At 36.7% G+C, this 20,608-nt stretch overlaps 1 protein-coding gene and 1 long non-coding RNA gene across 10 annotated transcripts in view; both read left to right on the top strand.

Annotated features, from left to right (window-relative positions):
- The first annotated feature begins 739 nt into the window (after positions 1–739).
- On the top strand, positions 740–16,785 carry LOC113614214 (uncharacterized). 4 transcript variants are annotated; one of them, XR_003430523.1, is made up of 4 exons: positions 740–1,094; positions 3,263–3,443; positions 15,810–15,912; positions 16,585–16,785. It is a non-coding gene; the product is annotated as an uncharacterized LOC113614214 (long non-coding RNA). The 4 variants fall into 4 exon arrangements; XR_003430521.1 differs by having other exon boundaries at positions 740–2,066; XR_003430522.1 differs by having other exon boundaries at positions 740–3,443; positions 15,815–15,912.
- A 66-nt stretch (positions 16,786–16,851) lies between these two features.
- Positions 16,852–20,608, top strand: part of LOC113614213 (charged multivesicular body protein 1b-2-like) — a 53,304-nt gene continuing 49,547 nt past the window's right edge. For all 6 annotated transcript variants that reach the window (XM_027095586.1, XM_027095585.1, XM_027095589.1 and 3 more), the window contains exons 1-2: positions 16,852–16,901; positions 18,083–18,279. In XM_027095586.1, the coding sequence (XP_026951387.1) occupies positions 18,259–18,279 (21 nt within the window). In that variant the 5' untranslated portion in view covers positions 16,852–16,901; positions 18,083–18,258. The remainder of the gene's footprint in view (positions 16,902–18,082; positions 18,280–20,608) is intronic.

Here is a 20,608-nt window from a genome sequence, read left to right as displayed (position 1 = left end):
AATAATAAACTATTTATTACGAATATATATTTCACAGCAACTTCACCTCTTAAACCTAGGCTTAACTTTTTTCGTCCTCCCCATCTAACCAAAAACTTTAGGATCATATCCTTTTTAACACTTTAATTGAACCTCACAACTCAAAACTACCAACCCCGCTAATCCCTTATTTCATACGATTATAACTTTTTTTTAAAGTACTTTAAAAGCCCTATACCTTTTTCCTTCATCCGTAAGACAAGCTCTGAGAACAAAAGTGAGGGGTCAAGGATAGTGTGAAATCTGAGGGAAGAGGTGGGGCAGAAGGTTAAAGAGAGTTTGGAGTAGGACAAAAGAAAGAACTAGAAAAGTAAGCTGGGTGACGAAAACCGTTAGGCGCTGGTTAGGCTTGGGTGCAGCTAAGGACACGAAGGGGAGGGGCTTAACCTCTTGCGCTCTAACCCCCAACGCACGGAAGCGACTGCCACACACCCTATCCGCCTCTCAGAGCAGCAGCCATTTTGGCTTTGCCCCAGCTCCGCCCCTCGGACGCGGACGGCTCCATGCCCCCCACGCGCACCCCACCCCCGCCTTCTTCGCGCAGAAACAGGAAGTGGGATTGCGGACCTAGGAGCCAGGCCGGCAGCAGCTCAGGACTAGAGTCGCGCTCCGAACGCACTGCAGTCAAATCCTTGCCGCTGCCCCTGGCTGTCGCCTCCCAAGAAAAGTCGTGGGACCATGTTGAATATGGAGAGTATCCTTTCCTTTCTTAAAAGTTGCTGCTAGGGCTTAAAGAGGTGGGAGAGAGGAGGGCCTGGGGCCCTGGAAGGTGCCTGGTGGTGACCTTTTAGGTCTAGTTGAGGAGGGGTGAGGGTTCTGACTCCGATTGGTAGGCTTTGGCAGCTTATTTTGTTTTGTTTGTTGTTGTTTTCCTGGTAGCCGCAAGCATCCTGAATCAGGGGACGTGGGGCTGCTTTGAGAAGATTACTGAACACGAACCCTCCCTTGTTGAAGGCTACTGTCACCTGTTCTTTCAGGGAATTTATCCATTTCTGAAAAATCGAAGGAGAGTGGTGTGGAAGCAGGCGACAGTTTGCCAGAGGTTTGGGGCAGAGGTATAGGTTTTGAATGGGTAACGAGGGCAAATAGTTTTTGTGGAACTTCTTCCTTTTTCTGGATGGAGGTGACTGGTAATGAGTTCTTAATACCAGCCCTCCGAACTAAGTTGATTGCTTGCTTGTTAATAATCTGATTTAGCACGTGAGGAAACTCATAGTTTCCTAAAGCCACAAAAATCCATCAGTTGCACCTGTGTTACCACTTAAGCAATGTGTTCAAGGTTAGGAACCAAGCTGTGTGAAGCTCTGAATTGAAGAAGGATGAGGTGGTTTTTTGCAAGTGAAATACCATCACAGAATTTTCATGTCGCTGTCCTTCTTCCAGAAATTGGCATTACAGAAATAGAGTACTTTGATATCTTGCTATTGAATGAAACTTGGCAAAATAACAAAATTGGGTCATAGAAATTCTCTGATAGCTCATATTGAAACTATTTTCATTCATTAATTTGTAAGTCTGAAATATAGAAAGACATTTGGTGAGAGTATTAAATTATGTAAACTGTACTGAGAATATTGGTAACATATTTGGTGCTGAACTTGCCAAGATAAACCAAGAATAAAATGTGAACCTTTGTGGAGGTGCAGAAATAGGTCATTTCATGAACACAGTAGATGACTAAAAGGCCCAGTTTAAAGGATATAATTTATAGAAGTGTAGTTGTGTTAGATGATTTTTATTAAAGCACCATCATAAAAGAGCACTGGATTATGAGTCAGAAGATCAATTTCCAATCCCAGTTCTGCCTTTTAAGAAACATGTGAGTTAGAACAACTCATATAGCCTCTGTTATGCAATGTTTACTCATCTGTAAACATACTAACTGACCTGTCAGCCTTATAAAGCTCTTGTGAAGGTAAAATGAAATGTAAGGGCTTACTAAATTACGAAGTTTTGAACATGTTAAGTATTAAGAAGTGGAGTACAATTTGCTATCTTTTTCGCCAGATCTTTTGGAAGGGTTTGAGGTAATAGCTCTAAAACTGCTTTTATTTCCTACTTTAATAATGCAAATTACTTTTGCTCACCTAAAAACCTACTCTATGTGATTTCCAATAATAAGATAGTTACTAATTTTCTTTCACTGAAAAGTGTGTATGCCTGACTATAATTAAAATTAATGGTACTATTATCAGTAGTTTAATACATAACAAAAATGAACTGTAACTACTCTTAAGTCCATCAAAGGAAGTGAGGACTTCATTCATACCGTCTGGCAGTGGTTAGTTCTCTTGGTCCTTTTTTTAGAATCCAGACCTTTTCCTTTGAGTATAGAGGAAGAAAATGACATATGGGCTCAGACCTGTCTTTCATAAATAAATAACTTGAACTGAAACTTGAGTAACATTTATTTGTCACCTATTTGAAATGCAGAAATCTCATTGTTACAGTATGTAAGAAGAATAAATGTGCTAACACAATTGAATTAGCATGGTAATTGTGACTTCTGTCCTTGGGCAGATAGATACACTGAAGTTATGTTGGATTAGATCCAATATCATTTTAAACAACTTGATGGAATAGCCAAATTTATTTATTTTTTAAAATTTTTATTACAGTATGTTTGCTTTACAATATCATGTTAGTTTATGCTGTATGGCAATGTGCCTTTTCCTGGGGAAAATATTTGTCGCTGACATCTCTTTCTCTAGGGGATTCTAACCTGAAAAAGGTTGAGAAGCAACGAAGTAGATAATAGGTACTGTAGACATAAGAGTAAAGAAAGGGATGTTGTGAACTGGACTGGTATCATTGTCTCCTTTTGTAGTCACCTAGACAGATGAGACTGTGTTATAGGCAAAAATTGCCAGCTACCTTAAAAATGCTCTCCATTGTGAATGGCTTTACATCCTAAAGCAGAATTACAGATCAGAGTCTCTGAGGCTTTGCTAGTGTTGACAAATGTATTGTGATTTTTTAACCAAGATATTAATAATAGTTCAAATTTTGTTTTTTAAATATCACCTGACAGTAGTCTTGTATGTCCTGGCTTGCTAGTAGAATGTTGTCTTACAAGAAGTATTTTATGTAAGGAATGCTTATCGTTCATCATTTGATGCTATTTGAGGATCAGTTCTGAGCAATTCACTATGAAAGTTAAAATGCAAAAAGAGAAATAAGAGTTGAGCTGGCTTTGAATTCCTTCTTGTTCTTCTATTCACAGTTAATTACCCATCTCTAGGCTTCAGTTTTCACATCTGTACAGTGAGGGAAGTTGACAAGCGATCTCTAAGGTTTCTTTCAATTCTGAAGATCTCCCTGAGTTTCTGTGTTCCCAAACTCTACCTCCCAGACATACACAAGGGATGATGAAGATGCTGGGAGCTGAAAAAGAGGAAAGTTGGGTATATAATGCCACTTTTTCTCATCAAATGTATGAATAACCATCTATGGTATGGCACCACTGCTTTATTCTGGAGCAGGCAGGTGCTAGTAGAACATTCTTATTCCTTCCTCTTACCTCCTTTGTTTTCAACCTTTACTTCTATGTAAAGGATTGTAAAATCCTACTGTTGGCACTTGGAATCAAATAGCTTTCTGCCCTACTATGTTGGGATAACTTACTTTCCCTTGGAGTTGCTCCACCGACTTCAGAGAGGTAGGCAGGACGTAAGAGTTCTACTATGAATTTCTGCTAGTAAACTGACTATAACCGTTTTTCTTGAGGAAGCAGATTGAAATCTTAGAGCAAGGTTTCCTTCTGTATGCATATTAAATATGTGGAACCCTAATGATTGTTATTTAAATTTTAAAGCAATAATCTATTAAGGCATAGGTGATTTCTCCCCTTTGCCTGTCAGCAGTGTGATTGCTATTAAATGAAATCACACAGAATGTTTTTTTTTTTCCTTTTTAAATTTATTTATTTTTGGCTGTGTTGGGTCTTCGTTGCTGCGTGTGGGCTTTCCCTAGTTGTGGAGAGAGGGGGCTACTCTTTGTTACGGTGCGCGGGCTTCTCATTGCAGTAGCTTCTCGTTGCAGAGCACGGGCTCTAGGCGTGTGGGCTTCAGTAGCTGTGATGTGTGGGCTCAGTAGTTGTGGCTCGCGGGCTCTAGAGCGCAGTCTCAGTAGTTGTGGTGCTCCGCAGCATGTGGGATATTCCTAGACCAGGGCTCAAACCCGTGTCCCGTGCATTGGCAGGCAGATTCGTAACCACTGCACCACCAGGGAAGCCCAACATAGAATGTTTTAAAGACACATTGGGATTTTTTTATTCCCTGACTAGCTGTATTGCCCAGTTAAGATAGGTGACTTATCTAAATCATGAGGTGGTAATGACAATTTATTGAACATCTACTATGTACCAAACTTTGTGCTGGGGATTTTATATATCATCTCAAAACCTCAAAACAACCCTGGAAGACGGGTGGTAGTGTCCTCATTTTATAGAACAGGCAATTAAAGCTAAGAAAACTACAGAGCTTGTAAGTGTAAAGGATATGAGCTCGGCTCCAAAGTCTCTGGTGTGTTCACGTTTCCATAGTGCCTCCAGAACTTACAGTGCACTTCAGTTATATTTGATCAAGTCCTAGGGTTATGCAGAGCTACTCTTTCTATATATTGACATTCCATTTGAGATTTTTGCTTTAAAAAGAGTTTGGAAAACCATGAATCAACACAATCACTTTAGGGAGGACCTAGCTTAGATTTTCTCGAAGGCAAGTCTATTCATAGATATATTTCCTATTAAGAGGTACACCTGGGCTTCCCTGGTGGCACAGTGGTTGAGAGTCCGCCTGCCGATGCAGGGGACACGGGTTCATGCCCCGGTCCGGGAAGATCCCACATGCCGCAGAGCGGCTGGGCCCGTGAGCCATGGCCGCTGAGCCTGCGCGTGCGGAGCCTGTGCTCCGCAACGGGAGAGGCCACAGCAGTGAGAGGCCCGCGTTCTGCAAAAAAAAAAAAAAAAGAAAGAGGTACACCTGTATGATGTAATGTTTTAAATTTTAATTTTATAGAGTTAGAAGGTAGGGAATACTACTTTCTGAAAATTTGAAATAATTGTTCAGATGATTCATTGATTTTACTTATTTATCAATCCCAAGGGCTAAGTGAGTTAGTGTTTTCCTTTTGCATGGATTTTGGCAGGAGGAGGGAAATCTACTGCCATTAATGGAGATCTTTGAGACCAGTTTTTCAGAGTCAGTGTTTATGTTAGCAAAAAAGCAAGCATGGTGGTGTATAATAAACCTCATAGTGGTTAAGAGGAAGATGGTAGGGAGGGGAGGAAGAAGGTACACTGGGCAAAGGAGCTGTATGTGAAGACACAGAGTCAGGTAACTGGTGGAGGCCATCATCACTGAAGCACAAGTTGCTGGAGCCTGGGATTACCCAAGATCTAGTTTAGGGCCTTATGCATTATTCTATACATGTTAATATGTATTACTGTTCAGCCTTCTAAACCTTCAATCCATCAAAAATAAAGTATTTCAGTCATTGTCTTTTCAGTTGGCAAAGAAAAATAAATACTGTCTTAATAGCAACCACTTTGCCAAATTGAGTTTATGATTAGTCAGTGAAGGAGATTATTCTGCCAGTTTTATTTTTTCCAAATAGAAAAATACTCCAAGGATTTACAGCTAACTAAAATATCTAAAATATTTCATAGTATATCAACTCTGGTTCATAGTTCAATTTAGTGGTTGAATCAACGCCATTATTTTCCACATTAGCAATAGAGGATATTCACTTATTGTAGTGTATACAGAAGGTGATTATTTGAATAGCAGGCACCTGAATTTAAGAATCGCCTACCCTGGTTGTAGAAGGTACCCGAGAGTTAGAGGCAAGGTTTTAGACGGAGGAGTGTTTTGATTTCTGGCCTAGGACAAAAGATACATCATCAGAAAAACACTGGTTTTACAGGTTGCCTGGGATACATAGACACATATGAATATATTTGGCAGGGGTGGTAGTCTAAGATATGTAGTCCACCTCTATGGAATCATGTGCTTTACACTACATTTATGAGTCAAAATGGGAAAAATAAGAAGAGACCATGTAAAAAGTATTTTCCAAAACCAAATATCTTCAATTTTAAAAGCCGTCCTTTATTGTGAGACTCTCCTTCCTACATTTTTGGTGCTGCTCTATTCTTTCTGTTAATTATACCAGTCCAAGGATTTTTAAAAAAGTCTGGGATCTGCTATGACATTGGTTTTCTCACTCTTAGCCACAGAGCCCTTTTTTTTTCCTGAATGGAATCATGTAGAATCCTAATATACTACAGAAATAAACATCATTGTATTAGTGTAAACTTATTCATAAGCTTATATGTGTAATTGAGTCCTCTTGCCCAACATCAGTGATGCTTTTTCCCCAGTATATCAGGTACCATTGCAAAACATTTTTTCTACTATTCATTTACTTAAAACTATTGAGTACTTCTGTTAATCACTGTACTAAGCTGATGGTATAAGGATAATTAGGGTTCATCCATATTCTCAGGGTGTCCATAGTCTAGTTAAAGAAGTAGACATGTAAACAAAGAATTATAATGAAATACAGAAAAGTACATCATATATAAAGTAACATGGGAATACAGAGTAAGTAGCTACTGACACTGTAAATTTCAAATTAGTGTTTCCACAGAGTATACTTAAAATTTAGGACCAGAATGTTTGAAGACAGCCTTGGAGAAGAGCTATTTTATATTAAATTTATATCAAGCACAAACAGGTTCAGTGTATCCAAGTTATAATACTACTACACATTCCTAACAGTGTTGTCCATATACCAGTATTATTTAATACATGCTTTTGGGTTTTTTTCTTTTAATTTTCAAGCAACCCTCTTTTTTAAATTGCAAGGATACCATCTCATGGAATAGGACTATAGACTCTTAATCTAACCTTTTATTTGAAATGAATTTTTTACAAAAATCATGTAACTTTAATCCTCATCTCCCCAAGAGCAAGTACAAAAAAGAATAAAAGACCAGTTACCTGCCACTGGGCTTAAGAAATAAAACATTACCAACTCATCTCTTATTTCCCCACCAAAGGCAACCACTGTCTAAAAGTTCATATTTATCATTTCCATGCATTTGTTTATATTTGACCACATACGTATACATTCTTAGGATATAATTAATGCCTTGCATATTTTCCAATTTTATGTGTGTGGTATAATGTTTTCTTTTTTATTCAAGATGGTTCTTCAGATTCATTCATTATGTCATTTTCACTTTCACCTCTATGTAGTTTTTTTTTTAACATCTGTACCTTTTTTTTTTAAACATCTTTATTGGAGTATAATTGCTTTATTGTAGAAATATCATACAATTTATCCATTCTATTTAGTGATGAACATTTAGGTTGTTTCCATGGTTTTCTGTCATTATAAACAATACTGCTATGATCACTTGTACATATTTGCTGTGTCAGCTGGGGACAGTTTCTCTATGGTATATACCTAGGAGTGGGATTGCTGGGTTGGAGGCTATGGGTATTTTCAAGTAATGATTTTTTGATGATTTCCATTGTAATCTATATACCTTTTATTTTTCTTATCATGCTTGGTAGGACTCCAGAACAATGCTTAATTTAAAAAAATATGTGTGTGTGTGTATGTATGTGTGTATGTATATATATATATATATATATATATATATATATATATATCATGATCACTTTCTTGTTACAGTCATCTCTGGGTATCTGCAGGGGATTGGTTCCAACACCCCCCTCCCCTCACAGATACCCAGATCTGCAGATATGCAGATCTCTTAGTTGGGCCTCTATTTGCAGATGCAAACCCATGGATACAGAGGGATGACTGTACTGATTTTAAAAGGAATTCTAATTATTCACTGTTAAGGATGATGATTGCTCGAGGTTTTGTTTTTGTTTTCATGTGAAATTTTTTTTAACATCTTTATCGGAGCATAATTGCTTTACAGTGGTGTGTTAGTTTCCACTTTATAACAAAGTGAATCAGTTATACATATACATATGTTCCCATATCTCTTCCCTCTTGCGTCTCCATCCCTCCCACCCTCCCTATCCCACCCCTCAAGGTGGTCACAAACCACCTAGCTGATCTCCCTGTGCTATGCGGCTGCTTCCCACTAGCTATCTATTTTACGTTTGGTAGTGTATATATGTCCATGCCACTCTCTCACTTTGTCACAGCTTACCCTTCCCCCTCCCCATATCCTCAAGTCCATGCTCTAGTAGGTCTGTGTCTTTATTCCCGTCTTACCCCTAGGTTCTTCATGACATTTTTTTTTCTTAGATTCTATATATATATATGTGTTAGCATACGGTATTTGTTTTTCTCTTTCTGACTTACTTCACTCTGTATGACAGACTCTAGGTCCATCCACCTCACCACAAATAACTCAATTTCGTTTCTTTTTATGGCTAAGTAATATTCCATTGTGTATGTGCCACATCTTTATCCATTCATTTGTTGATGGACACTTAGGTTGCTTCCATGTCCTGGCTATTGTAAATAGAGCTGCAATGAACATTTTGGTACATGACTCTGTTTGAATTATGGTTTGCTCAGCGTATATGCCCAGTAGTGGGATTGCTGGGTCGTATGGTAGTTCTATTTGTAGTTTTTTAAGGAACCTCCATAGTGTTCTCCATAGTGGCTGTATCAATTTACATTCCCACCAACAGTGCAAGAGTGTTCCCTTTTCTCCACAGCCTCTCCAGCATTTATTGTTTGTAGATTTTTTGATGATGGCCATTCTGACCAGTGTGAGATGATATCTCATTGTAGTTTTGATTTGCATTTCTCTAATGATTAATGATGTTGAGCATTCTTTCATGTGTTTGTTGGCAATCTGTATATCTTCTTTGGAGAAATGTCTGTTTAGGTCTTCTGCCCATTTTTGGATTGGGTTGTTTGTTTTTTTGATATTGAGCTACATGAGCTGCTTGTAAAGTTTGAAGATTAATCCTTTGTCAGTTGCTTCATTTGCAAATATTTTCTCCCATTCTGAAGGTTGTCTTTTGGTCTTGTTTATGGTTTCCTTTGCTGTGCAAAAGCTCTTAACTTTCATTAGGTCCCATTTGTTTATTTTTGTTTTTATTTCCATTTCTCTAGGAGGTGGGTCAAAAAGTATCTTGCTGTGATTTATGTCATAGAGTGTTCTGCCTATGTTTTCCTCTAAGAGTTTGATAGTGTCTGGCCTTACATTTAGGTCTTTAATCCATTTTGAGTTTATTTTTATGTATGGAGTTAGGGAGTGTTCTAAGTTCATTATTCTTTTACATATAGCTGTCCTGTTTTCCCAGCACCACTTATTGAAGAGGCTGTCTTTTCTCCTTTGTATATTCTTGCCTCCTTTATCAAAGATAAGGTGACCATATGTGTGTGGGTTAATCTCTGGGCTTTCTATCCTGTTCCATTGATCTATATTTCTGTTTTTGTGCCAGTACCATACTGTCTTGATTACTGTAGCTTTGTAGTATAGTCAGAAATCCAGGAGCCTGATTCCTCTGACTCTGTTTTTCTTTCTCAAGATTGCTTTGGCTATTCAGGTTCTTTTGTGTTTCCATATGAATTGTAAGATATTTTATTCTAATTCTGTGAAGAATGCCATAAGTAGTTTGATAGGTATTGCATTGAATCTGTAGATTGCTTTGTGTAGTATAGTCATTTTCAAAATATTGATTCTTCCAATCCAAGAACATGGTATATGTCTCCATCTGTTTATGTCATCTTTGATTACTTTCATCAGTGCTTTATAGTTTTCTGAGTACCAGTCTTTCACCTCCTTAGGCAGGTTTGTTCCTAGGTATTTTATTCTTTTTGTTACAGTGATAAATGGGAGTGTTTCCTTAATTTCTCTATGTGTTTTTTTCATTGTTGGTGTATAGGAATGCCAGAGACTTCTGTGCATTAATTTTGTATCCTGCAATCTTACCAAATGCATTCATTAGATCTAGTAGTTTTCTGGTGACATCTTTAGGATTTTCTATGCATATTATCATGTCATTGGCAAACAGTGACAGTTGTACTTCTTCTTTTCCAATTTGTATTCCTTTTATTTCTTTTTCTTCTCTGATTGCTGTGCCAGGACTTCCAAAACTATGAATAAGAGTGGTGAGAGTGGACATCTTTGTCTTTTTCCTGATCTTAGTGGAAATGCTTTCAATTTTTCACCATTGTGTTTGATGCTTGCTGTGGGTTTGTCATATATGGCCTTTATTATGTTGAGGTATGTTCCCTCTATGCCCATTTTCTGGAGAATTTCTATCATGAATGGGTGTTGAATTTTGTCAAAAGCTGTTTTGCATCTATTGAGAAGATCCTATGGTTTTTTTCCCTTAATTTATCAATGTGGTGTATCACATTGTTTGATTTGTATATATTGAAGAATCCTTGCATCCCTGGGTTAAATCCCACTTGATCATGGTTTTTGATCCTTTTTATGTGCTGTTTGATTCTGTTTGCTAGTGTTATGTTGAGGATTTTTGCATCTATATTCATCAGTGATATTGGTCTATAATTTTCTTTTTTTGTGGTATCTTTTTCTGCTTTGGTATCAGGGTGACGGGGGCTTTGTAGAATGAATTTGGGAGTGTTTCTCCCTCTGCAGTTTTTTGGAAGAGTTTGAGAAGGATCGGTGTTAGCTCTTCTCTAAATGTTTGATAGAATTCACCTGTGAAGCCATCTGGTCCTGGACTTTTGTTTGTTGGAAGATTTTTAATTACGGTTTCAATTTCATTACTTGTGATAGGTCTGTTTATATTATCTAATTCTTCCTTGTTCAGTCTTGGAAAATTGTACCTTTCCAAGAATGTGTCTATTTCTTCATGGTTGTCCATTTTACTGGCATATAGTTGTTTGTAGTAGTCTCTTATAATCCTTTGTATTTCTGCAGTGTCAGTTGTGATTTCTCCTTTTTCATTTCTAATTTTATTGATTTGCCTCCCCTCCCTTTTTTTCTTGATCAGTCTGGCTAAGGGTTTACCAATTTTGTTTATCTTCTCAAAGAACCAGCTTTTAGTTTCATTGATCTTTGCTATTGTTTTCTTCATTATTATTTCATTTATTTTTGCTCTGTTCTTTATGATTTCTTTCCTTCTACTGTTTTTGGGTTTTCTTTGTTCTTCTTTCTCTAGTTGCTTTTAGTGTAGGGCTAGATTGTTTATTTGAGATTTTTCTTGTTTCTTGAGGTGAGATTGAATTGCTATAAACTTTCCTCCTAGAAATGCTTTTACTGCATCCCATAGGTTTTGGGTCATTGTGTTTTCATTGTCAATTTTTTCTATGAATTTTTAAAATTTCTTCTTTGATTTCTTCAGTGACCTCTTGGTTATTTAGTAGTGCACTGTTTAGCCTCCTTGTATTTGTTTTTTACAATTTTTTTCCTGTAATTGATTTCCAATCTTATAGCGTTGTGGTCAAAAAACATGCTTGATACGATTTCAATTTTCTTAAATTTTTTGAGGATTGATTTGTGACCCAAGATGTGATCTATCCTGGAGAATGTTTCGTGTGCACTTGAGAAGAAAGTGTATTCTGCCACTTTGGGGTGGAATGTTCTATAAATATCAATAAGATCTATCTTGTCTATTGTGTCATTTAAAGCTTGAGTTTCCTTATTTATTTTCTGTTTGGATGATCTGTCCATTGTTAAAGTCCTCTACTGTTATTGTGTTACTGTCGATTTCTCCTTTCATGGTTGTTAGCATTTGCCTTATGTATTGAGGTGCTCCTGTGTTGGGTGCATAAACATTTATAATTGTTTTGTCTTCTTCTTGGATTGTTCCTTTGATCATTATGTACTGTCCCTCCTTATCTTTTGTAACAGTCTTTATTTTAAAGTCTATTTTATCTGATATGAGTATTGCTACTCCAGCTTTCTTTTGATTTCCATTTGCATGGAATATCTTTTTCCATCCCTTCACTTTCAGTCTGTATATGTCCCTAGGTCTGAAATGGGTCTGTTGTAGACAACATATATATGGGTCTTGTTTTTGTATCCATTCAGCCAGTCTGTGTCTTTTGGCTGGGGCATTTAATCCATTTACAGTCAAGGTTATTATCGATATGTATGTTCCTATGACCACTTTCTTAATTGTTTTGGGTTTGTTTTTGTGAGTCTTTTTCTTCTCTTGTGTTTCCTGCTTCAAGAAGTTTCTTTAGCATTTGTTGTAAAGCTGGTTTGGTGGTGCTGAATTCTCTTAGCTTTTGCTGTCTGAAAAGCTTTTGAATTCTTTATTGAATCTGAATGAGATCCTTGCTGGGTAGAGTAATCTTGGTTGTAGGTTTTTCTCTTTCATCACTTTAAGTATATCCTGCCACCCCTTCTGGCCTGCAGTTTCCTCTGAAAAATCAGCTGATAACCTTATGGGGATTCCTTTATATGTTATTTTTTGTTTTTCCCTTGCTGCTTTTAATATTTTTTCTTTGAATTTAATTTTTGTTAATATGATTAATATGCGTCTTGGTGTGTTTTTCCTTGGGTTCATCCTGTATGGGACATCCTGTATGGGACTTGGGTGACTATTTCCTTTCCCATGTTAGGAACGTTTTCAACTATAATCTCCTCAAATATTTTCTCAGACCTTTTCTTTTTCTCTTTGTCTTCTGGGACCCCTATAATTCAAATGTTGTTGCATTTAGTGTTGTCCCAGAGATGTCTGAGCTTGTTCTGGATTCTTTTCATTCTTTTTTCTTTATTCTGCTCCTCAGCAGTTATTTCCACCATTTTGTCTTCCAGCTCACTTATTCATCCTTCTGCTTCAGTTATTCTGTTATTGATTCCTTCTAGTGTATTTTTCATTTCAGTTATTGTGTTGTTCATCTATGTTTGTTCTTTAGTTCTTCTAGATCTTTGTTAAACATTTCTTGTATTTTCTCAATCTGTACTTCCATTCTGTTACTGAGATTCTGGATGATTTTTACTATCATTACTCTGAATTCTTTTTCAGGTAGATTGCCCATTTCCTCTTCATTTATTTGGTCTTGTAGATTTTTACCTTGCTTCTTCATCTGTGGCATATTTTTTGCCATCTTATTTTTTTTTTTGAGTGAAATTGTGCTGCTATTTTACTGGTTGTTTGGCCTGAGGCTCCCAACACTGGAGTTTGTAGGCTACTGGGTAGACCTGAGATGGGTCTTGGTGCTGAGATGGGGAGCTCTGTGCGACCTCACTCCTGTGAATATTCCCTGGGGTCTGAAGTTCTCTGTTAGTCCAGTGTTTCAGACTTGGAGCTCCCTCCGCAGTAGCTTCTGCCTAACCCCAGGCTTGCGAACCAAGATCCTGCAAACTGGTTCACTCTGGGGTTCCTCCTGTCTCCTTGGGCATTAGAATATACCACCAGCGGCCGGCAGGCTCCCTAGTTGTGGGGGGACGCTAACTCCACATCTTCCCACACCACCATCTTGACTCTGCCTCTCTGGATTGATTTTTATATGTTCTGCTTGCGATTGTTTTTTTGTTTGATTTTTTTGTTTATTTGTGCTTCTTGAGTCTAAAGATTTTATTCTCATCAGTTATGGAAGACTCTCAAGTATTATCTCTTTGAATGTAACATTTTGCACATTGTCTTTATTATATCTTTGTGGTATTGCAGATATTAGACCTTTTTATTCTGTTTTCTTTATTTCTTGTCCTCTCTTTCATATTAACCTTATTTTTTCACTCTAATCTTAATTCAGATCTATAGTCAGTTTGCTAATTTTTTTTTTTTGCTGTATGTGGGCCTCTCCAGTTTGCTAATTTTCTCCTCAGCTTTGTCTAATTTTCTTTTATCTAGTTTGCTCCACCCCCAGCTGTGAGCCAAGGCCCATAATGACAGTTAACCTTGTCATCTCATCTTCCTTTGCCAGCTGATAAGACTTCTTTCTGTGACACCCTTATGCTAATGTTGTAGCCTTCAAGGTTCTAGGTTTATTCAGAAAATTAAGTTCCAGCGTCTCATCTCATGGGCTCCATAGGGGACTTTGTCTTCAAGGGCTTCAGTGCTTACCTACTACTAATATTTACTTCTTCCTCCTTGTTTCTGTCTCCTGAGGATTTTCCTTCCATTTTTACAATCTAAGCTCTGTATTTAAAAGGGCATTTGTTGTAGTTTATCCAGTATTTCAAGGTGTTATTATAAATGTGTAGGCCTCCATATTAATGGAAGTGGTTCATGTCTTTTTAGGATGAAGGGGGAAAAGCTTTATGGTATTAAATGGACTTTAGTAATGGATCTCCTATTAATATTTTTGGCTAATATTTTATATCATGATCATTCTTAACCATTAATATTAAATTAGAGTTGGCTATAGTAGGTAGTCAGTCCTCAGTATCTGCAGTTTGTAGTAAATTTCAGGTTTAAGGGAAACTGAAATCATTCTTTAAAAACAACAATGAATATATAAATTATATGAATTCATCTAAAATAGTTGGCTTCTTATTTCAACTTTTAACAATAGTGACTTTTTCTACAGAGACAGCAATTCTATTTGGGAGATGATTTGAAAAATAAAAAAATCATTACCTTTTTCTTTATTTCCATCTATCTCAGTGATTCAGGTTCTCTGCAGGGTTCGATTTTGCCCCCCTCCCCAGGTAGCATTTGACAATGTCTGGAGAAAGTTTTGGTTATTGTAATTTGTAAAACAGAGGGGTTGCTAGTGTCATCTAGTGGGTAAAGCCAGGAATGCTTATAAACTTCATAGAATACATAAGACATCCCCCACAACAAAGTATTATCTAGCCCAAAATATCAGTAGTGCTTAGGTTAAAAAACCCTATTTATAAAAGGAGCTATAATTTTCTCAGTTACCTAGCTGAAATTGATAAATCTTACTTAAAAATGTAACATATATGATACATTAAAACTACCCAGAAATTCATACACATATACTTATTTTCTTAACAATTCTAGTTATATCTGTTGTTGATGAAAAATACTCATGGTAGCAAGTCATCCCTCTCATTATCCCTAAATATAAGGTGTTAAATTAAAACCATGAAGCCTTTGAGAGATGAACAAGGTTAATTTATGGTTTAGCTTTGGTAAATAATCGAATAATGCTTATTTTCTGATAGTGATATAATCAAACTAACAGTTAGCTCTTTATATAGTGTATGTGTGCCTTTCAAAAAAATGAACCCTGCATCCTTTATAAATGTCCCAAAGAAATATAGAATCAGGGTTTAAAAAAAAAGGATTTTACCTTTTTCTAAAGGGCAGAAAACACATAGAATCATTCTTAATAGTGATTTAATCATGATATAAAGCAGTTGGTTTTGAAATAATCCACATTGCTTTGTCAGATTCATGTGCATTACTTCATATTTGTTTTTGCTTGTGTCATGAAAATGAAAGATTTGTGATATTGCTTATTTGGGTCTTATTCCCATTATATTTTTGTCGTTTTTAATTAAAAATGTTTAATCTTAAAATAGTTTTAGACTTAAAGAGAAATTGCAGAAATGTACAGAGATTTCTTTTATTCCCTTTACCAAGCTTCTCCTAATGTTAACACCTTACATAAACATAATCATAAACCGAAGGAAATCCACATCACTACAATATTAACTAAACTACAGATCTTATTTGGATTTCACCAGTTTTTCCCCTAATGTCCTTTTTCTGTTTCAGAATCCAATCACACATTGCATTTAGTTGGCATGGCTCCTTCGTCTTCTCCATTCTATAACAGTTCTTCAGTCTTTCTTTGCTTTACATGAACTTGACGCTTGACAAGAACACTGGTCAGTTATATCTTACATAGAATGTCTCTCTCAGTATAGGATTCCCTGACGGTTTCTCTGGAGTAAATTGAGGTTATGTTTTTGACAACACCACCGTATAAGTATGCTGTACTCTTCCCAGTTCATCATTTCAGAAGGTAAATGGTGTTGAAATGTTTTATTACTGGTGATATTATCTTTGGTAAGGTGGTATCTGCCAGGTTTCTCTACTATAAAGTTGCTCTTTTTCCCTTTGTAATTAATCTTTCTTGCCATTACTTTAATTTTTAAAATTTTTATTTTATATTGGAGTATGGTTGATTTACAATGTTGTGTTAGTTTCAGGTATACAGCCAAGTGATTTAGTTAAACATATACATATATTATTTTTCAGATTCTTTTCCCATATAGGTTATTACAGAGTATTGAGTAGATTTCCCTGTGCTATACAGTAGGTCCTTGTTGATTATCTGTTTTATATATAGTAGTGTGTATGTTAATCCCAAACTCCTAATTTATCCCTCCCCCCACCTTTCCCCTTGATAACCATCAGTTTGCTTTAATAGAAATAATTAAGTTTCTTAAAATTATTAAGTTTTATTTATTTCTTTTTCTTACTTATTTTCTTCTAAAATTATTTCTTAAAATAATTAACTTAATTTTAACAGAAAACAAATGTGGAAGAGATAAAAATTGTTCTGTTTCCTCAAATACTTTGTGAATATTTGGTTCAAATAGCATAATCTTATAAGTTTTATAATTTTAACATCTTGTTTTCAGTTAGGTTGGGAAATGACTTTTTTTTTTTAAACCTTAACATATAATTTCAGAACACCTATTTAACTTGAAGTTTGCTGCAAAGGAACTTAATAGGAATGCCAAGAAATGTGATAAAGAAGAAAAGGCTGAAAAGGCCAAGATTAAAAAGGTAAGTAATTTTTTTGTGTGTGTGTGGTATGCGGACCTCTCACTGTTGTGGCCTCTCCCGTTGCAGAGCACAGGCTCCAGACACGCGGGCTCAGTGGCCATGGCTCCTGGGCCCAGCTGCTCCACAGTATGTGGGATCTTCCCAGACCGGGGCACGAACCCATGTCCCCTGCATCAACAGGCAGACTCTCAACCACTGCGCCACCAGGGAAGCCCCAAGGTAAGTAATTTTTAATCTTTTTACTTTTTTTTAAACTCATGAAATGAGCACAGTTATATGATGGAAGAGTGGTTGTTTTAGTTTATTTTACATTGAAGAAGGATTACTGGCTTTAGCATTTTAAGCCAAATATCTATCAAGTAAATTATTTATTATCTGACATAATTAATAATGGCTTTTTTGTTTATTTCTACTTATGTGTGCAAGTATGGCTCATAGCACAGAGTATAACTGTGCTGTTACCTAACTGTTCTGTTGCCCAGATCTAATGACTGTCCTTTGGTTTGTAGCCAGAACCACTGTTACTGAGAAGTATAAAGCCTGTATGTCAGAATAATATTTCACATTTTTTGGCTCATTTGAATTTCTTTAGTCTCTAAAGTTTTGGTTTTTTTTTTTGCGGTACGTGGGCCTCTCACTGTTGCGGCCTTCTCCCGTTGCGGAGCACAGGCTCCAGACGCGCAGGCTCAGTGGCCATGGCTCACGGGCCCAGCCGCTCTGCGGCATGTGGGATCTTGCTGGACCAGGGCACGAACCCGTGTCCCCTGCATCAGCAGGTGGACTGTCAACCACTACGCCACCAGGGAAGCCCAAGTTTTTTTATTTTTTTAACATCTTTATTGGAGTATGATTGCTTTACAATCATGTGTCAGTTTCTGCTGTATAATAAAGTGAATCAGCTATGTGTATACATATATCCCCATATCCTCTCCCTCTTGCATCTCCTTCCCACCCTCCCTATCCCACCCCTCTAGGTGGTCGCAGAGCACCCAGCTGATCTCCCTGTGCTATGCGGCTGCTTCCCACTAGCTGTTTTACATTTGATGGTGTATATATGTCAGTGCTACTCTCTCACTTCGTTGCAGCTTACCCTTCCCCTCCCCGTGTGCTCAAGTCCATTCTCTACATCTGCGTCTTTATTCTTGTCCTGCCCCTAGGTTCATTAGAACCATTTTTTTAAAGATTCCATATATATATATGTGTTAGCATACAGTATTTGATTTTCTCTTTCTGACTGACTTCATTCTGTATGACAGACTCTAGGTCCATCCCCCTCACTACAAATAACTCAATTTCATTTCTTTTTATGGCTGAGTAATATTCCATTGAATATAAGTTTTATATATACATAGTACATAGAATTAATGTATATTGTGACTTGTGCATTGTGTATTTTCTAGGATTCACAGGACTCAGCATATAGTTGGACTCATGGCTATGACATATTACACTAAAGGATACAAAGGGAAAACACATGGGGCGATGTCTGGAGGAATCCAGGCTTAAGCTTCCAAGAGTTCTCAGTGGAAACACACAGGAGAAGCTTAATTCCTGCAGCAACAAATTGTGACAACATATGTTAAATGTTGTCTACCAAGTAAGTTCTCCTGTGACTGGGAGTCCAAGGCTTTTATTGGTAGTCACGCAGGGATCCTCTGCCTAGCACACACCAAAATTCCAGTCTCCCAGAAAGAAATCCATTGTTTGGCATAAACCACATTGTTTGTATAAAGAGTTTAGGCACAGTGAGCCACTCTTAACTGTTCTGGGAAAGATGGAAACCTTCCCCAAATCCAAGTTCCTAGATGCTAGTTACACGCCAAACTTGCAAATAGACGTTTCGAAGGACAGCAGACTCAGGCTTGCTGTGTTAACTCTTTTCTGCACACGTGTATTTTTATATCTATCTTTAATATTTTATTAACTTACTCTGATCTTTGGTAATAGCGTATATCCTACCCTTAAATTGAGCCACTTTGGGTATTTTATGCTCTTAATAGAGAAAACTTTATGGGAAGAAAACTTTCAGAAAAGGAGAAAGAAATAGGCTGAGTTAGAAGAAAAAATACTTAAAATTGATGTATTAGCATCATCCTTTTCTAAAAGTATAAGCCCAACTATTTCAAGGAAAGAGAAAGCATAAAAAAGATTTTGGTCTTACATTTTTGTATATTGAGGAAATTAGAAATAACCTAAAAATAATTTTTGAATTTTCAAATCTCAGGCAAGCACAGCAGTATTAAAACATGCATATTCCCAACAAACAAAGTCCAGGCCCAGATAGTTTTACCGGTGAATTATACCAGACATTTAAAGAATTAAAGTACACCTTTGAACAACACAGGTTTGAACTTCACAGGTCCACTTGTGCACATATTTTTTTCAACCAAGATGTACTATAGTACTACACTATTCATGGTCGGTTGAATCCACAGATGCAGAACTGTAGATACAGAAGGCCAACTGTAAAGTTATACATGGATTTTTGACTGAGTGGGGTTTGGCACCCCTAGCCCCATGTTGTTCAAGGGTCAACTGTAATACCAATCAACCTCAAATTCACTCATCCAAAAAATTAAAGAGGAGGGGACACATCCAAACTCACTCTATGAGGCCAGCATTACCCTGATACCAAAACCAGACAAGGAAACTACAAGAAAAGAACATTATAGGCCAATAGCCCTGATGAACATAGATGTAAAAATCCTCAACAAAATAGTAGCAAACCAAATTCAACAATGCATTAAAAGGGTCATACACCATGATTAAATGGAATTTATTCCAGGGATGTGGGGATGGTTCACCATCCACAAGTCAATCAGGGTGATATACCACATTAACAAAATGAAGGATAAAAATCATATAATCATCTCAATAGATGCAGAAAAGGCATGTGACAAAATTCAACATTCATTCATGATAACAGCTCTCAACAAAGTGGATGTAGGGGGAATGTACCTCAACATAATGAAAGCCATAGATGACAAGCCCACAGTTAGCATCATACCCAAGGAAAAAAAGCTAAAAGGTTTTCCTCTAAGATCAAGATAAGGATGCCGACTTTTACCACTTCTGTTCCACATACTGCTGGAAGTCCTAGCCAGAGCAATTAGGCAAGAAAAAGAAATAAAAGACATCCAAATCAGAAAGGAAGAAGTAAAACTGTCTCTATTAGCAGATAACATGTATTACATATAAAAAACCCATGGCATTATATATAGAAGAATCCACCAAAAAAAAAATGAGAATAAACAGATGCAATAAAGTTGCAGGATACAAAATCAATATACAAAAATCAGTTGTGTTTCTATAACTAATAATGAACTATCAGAGAAGTTAAGAAAACAATCTTATTTACAATTTCATTAAAAATAAAATACCTAGGGAAACTTAACCAAGGACCTGAAAGACTACACTGAAAACTATAAGACATTGATGAAAGAAATTGAAGAAGATGCAAATAAATGGAAAGATATTCCATTCTCATGGGTTGGAACAATTAATATTGTTAGAATGTCCATACTGCTCAAAGCAATCTACAAATTCAGTTCAATCCCTATGAAGATGCCAATGGCAGTTTTCATAGAAATAGAACAAACAGTCCTAAAATTTATATGGAACCACAAAAGACTCTGAATATCCAAGGCCATCTTGAGAAAGAACAAGGCTCAAACATCATGCTTCCTGATTTCAAACTATATTACCAAGCTGTGGTAAATGAGACAGCATGATATTGACATAAAAACAGACACGTAGATCAATGAAACAGAATAGAGAAATCAGAAATAAACCCACACATTTATGGTAATTTATTTGCAACAAAGGACCCAAGAATATACAATGGGGAAAGGACAGTCTCTTCAGTAAATAGTGTTGGGAAAGCTGGACAGCTACATGCAAAAGAATAAAACTGGACCACTGTCTTA

This window comes from Aethalodelphis obliquidens, unplaced genomic scaffold (assembly GCF_003676395.1).
Source record: "Aethalodelphis obliquidens isolate GAN/ISIS:26980383/991018 unplaced genomic scaffold, ASM367639v1 scaffold92, whole genome shotgun sequence".
Classification (NCBI taxonomy): domain Eukaryota; kingdom Metazoa; phylum Chordata; class Mammalia; order Artiodactyla; family Delphinidae; genus Aethalodelphis; species Aethalodelphis obliquidens.
Note: the sequence above shows the minus strand (reverse complement) of the source record. Positions and strands in the feature narration are given on the sequence as shown.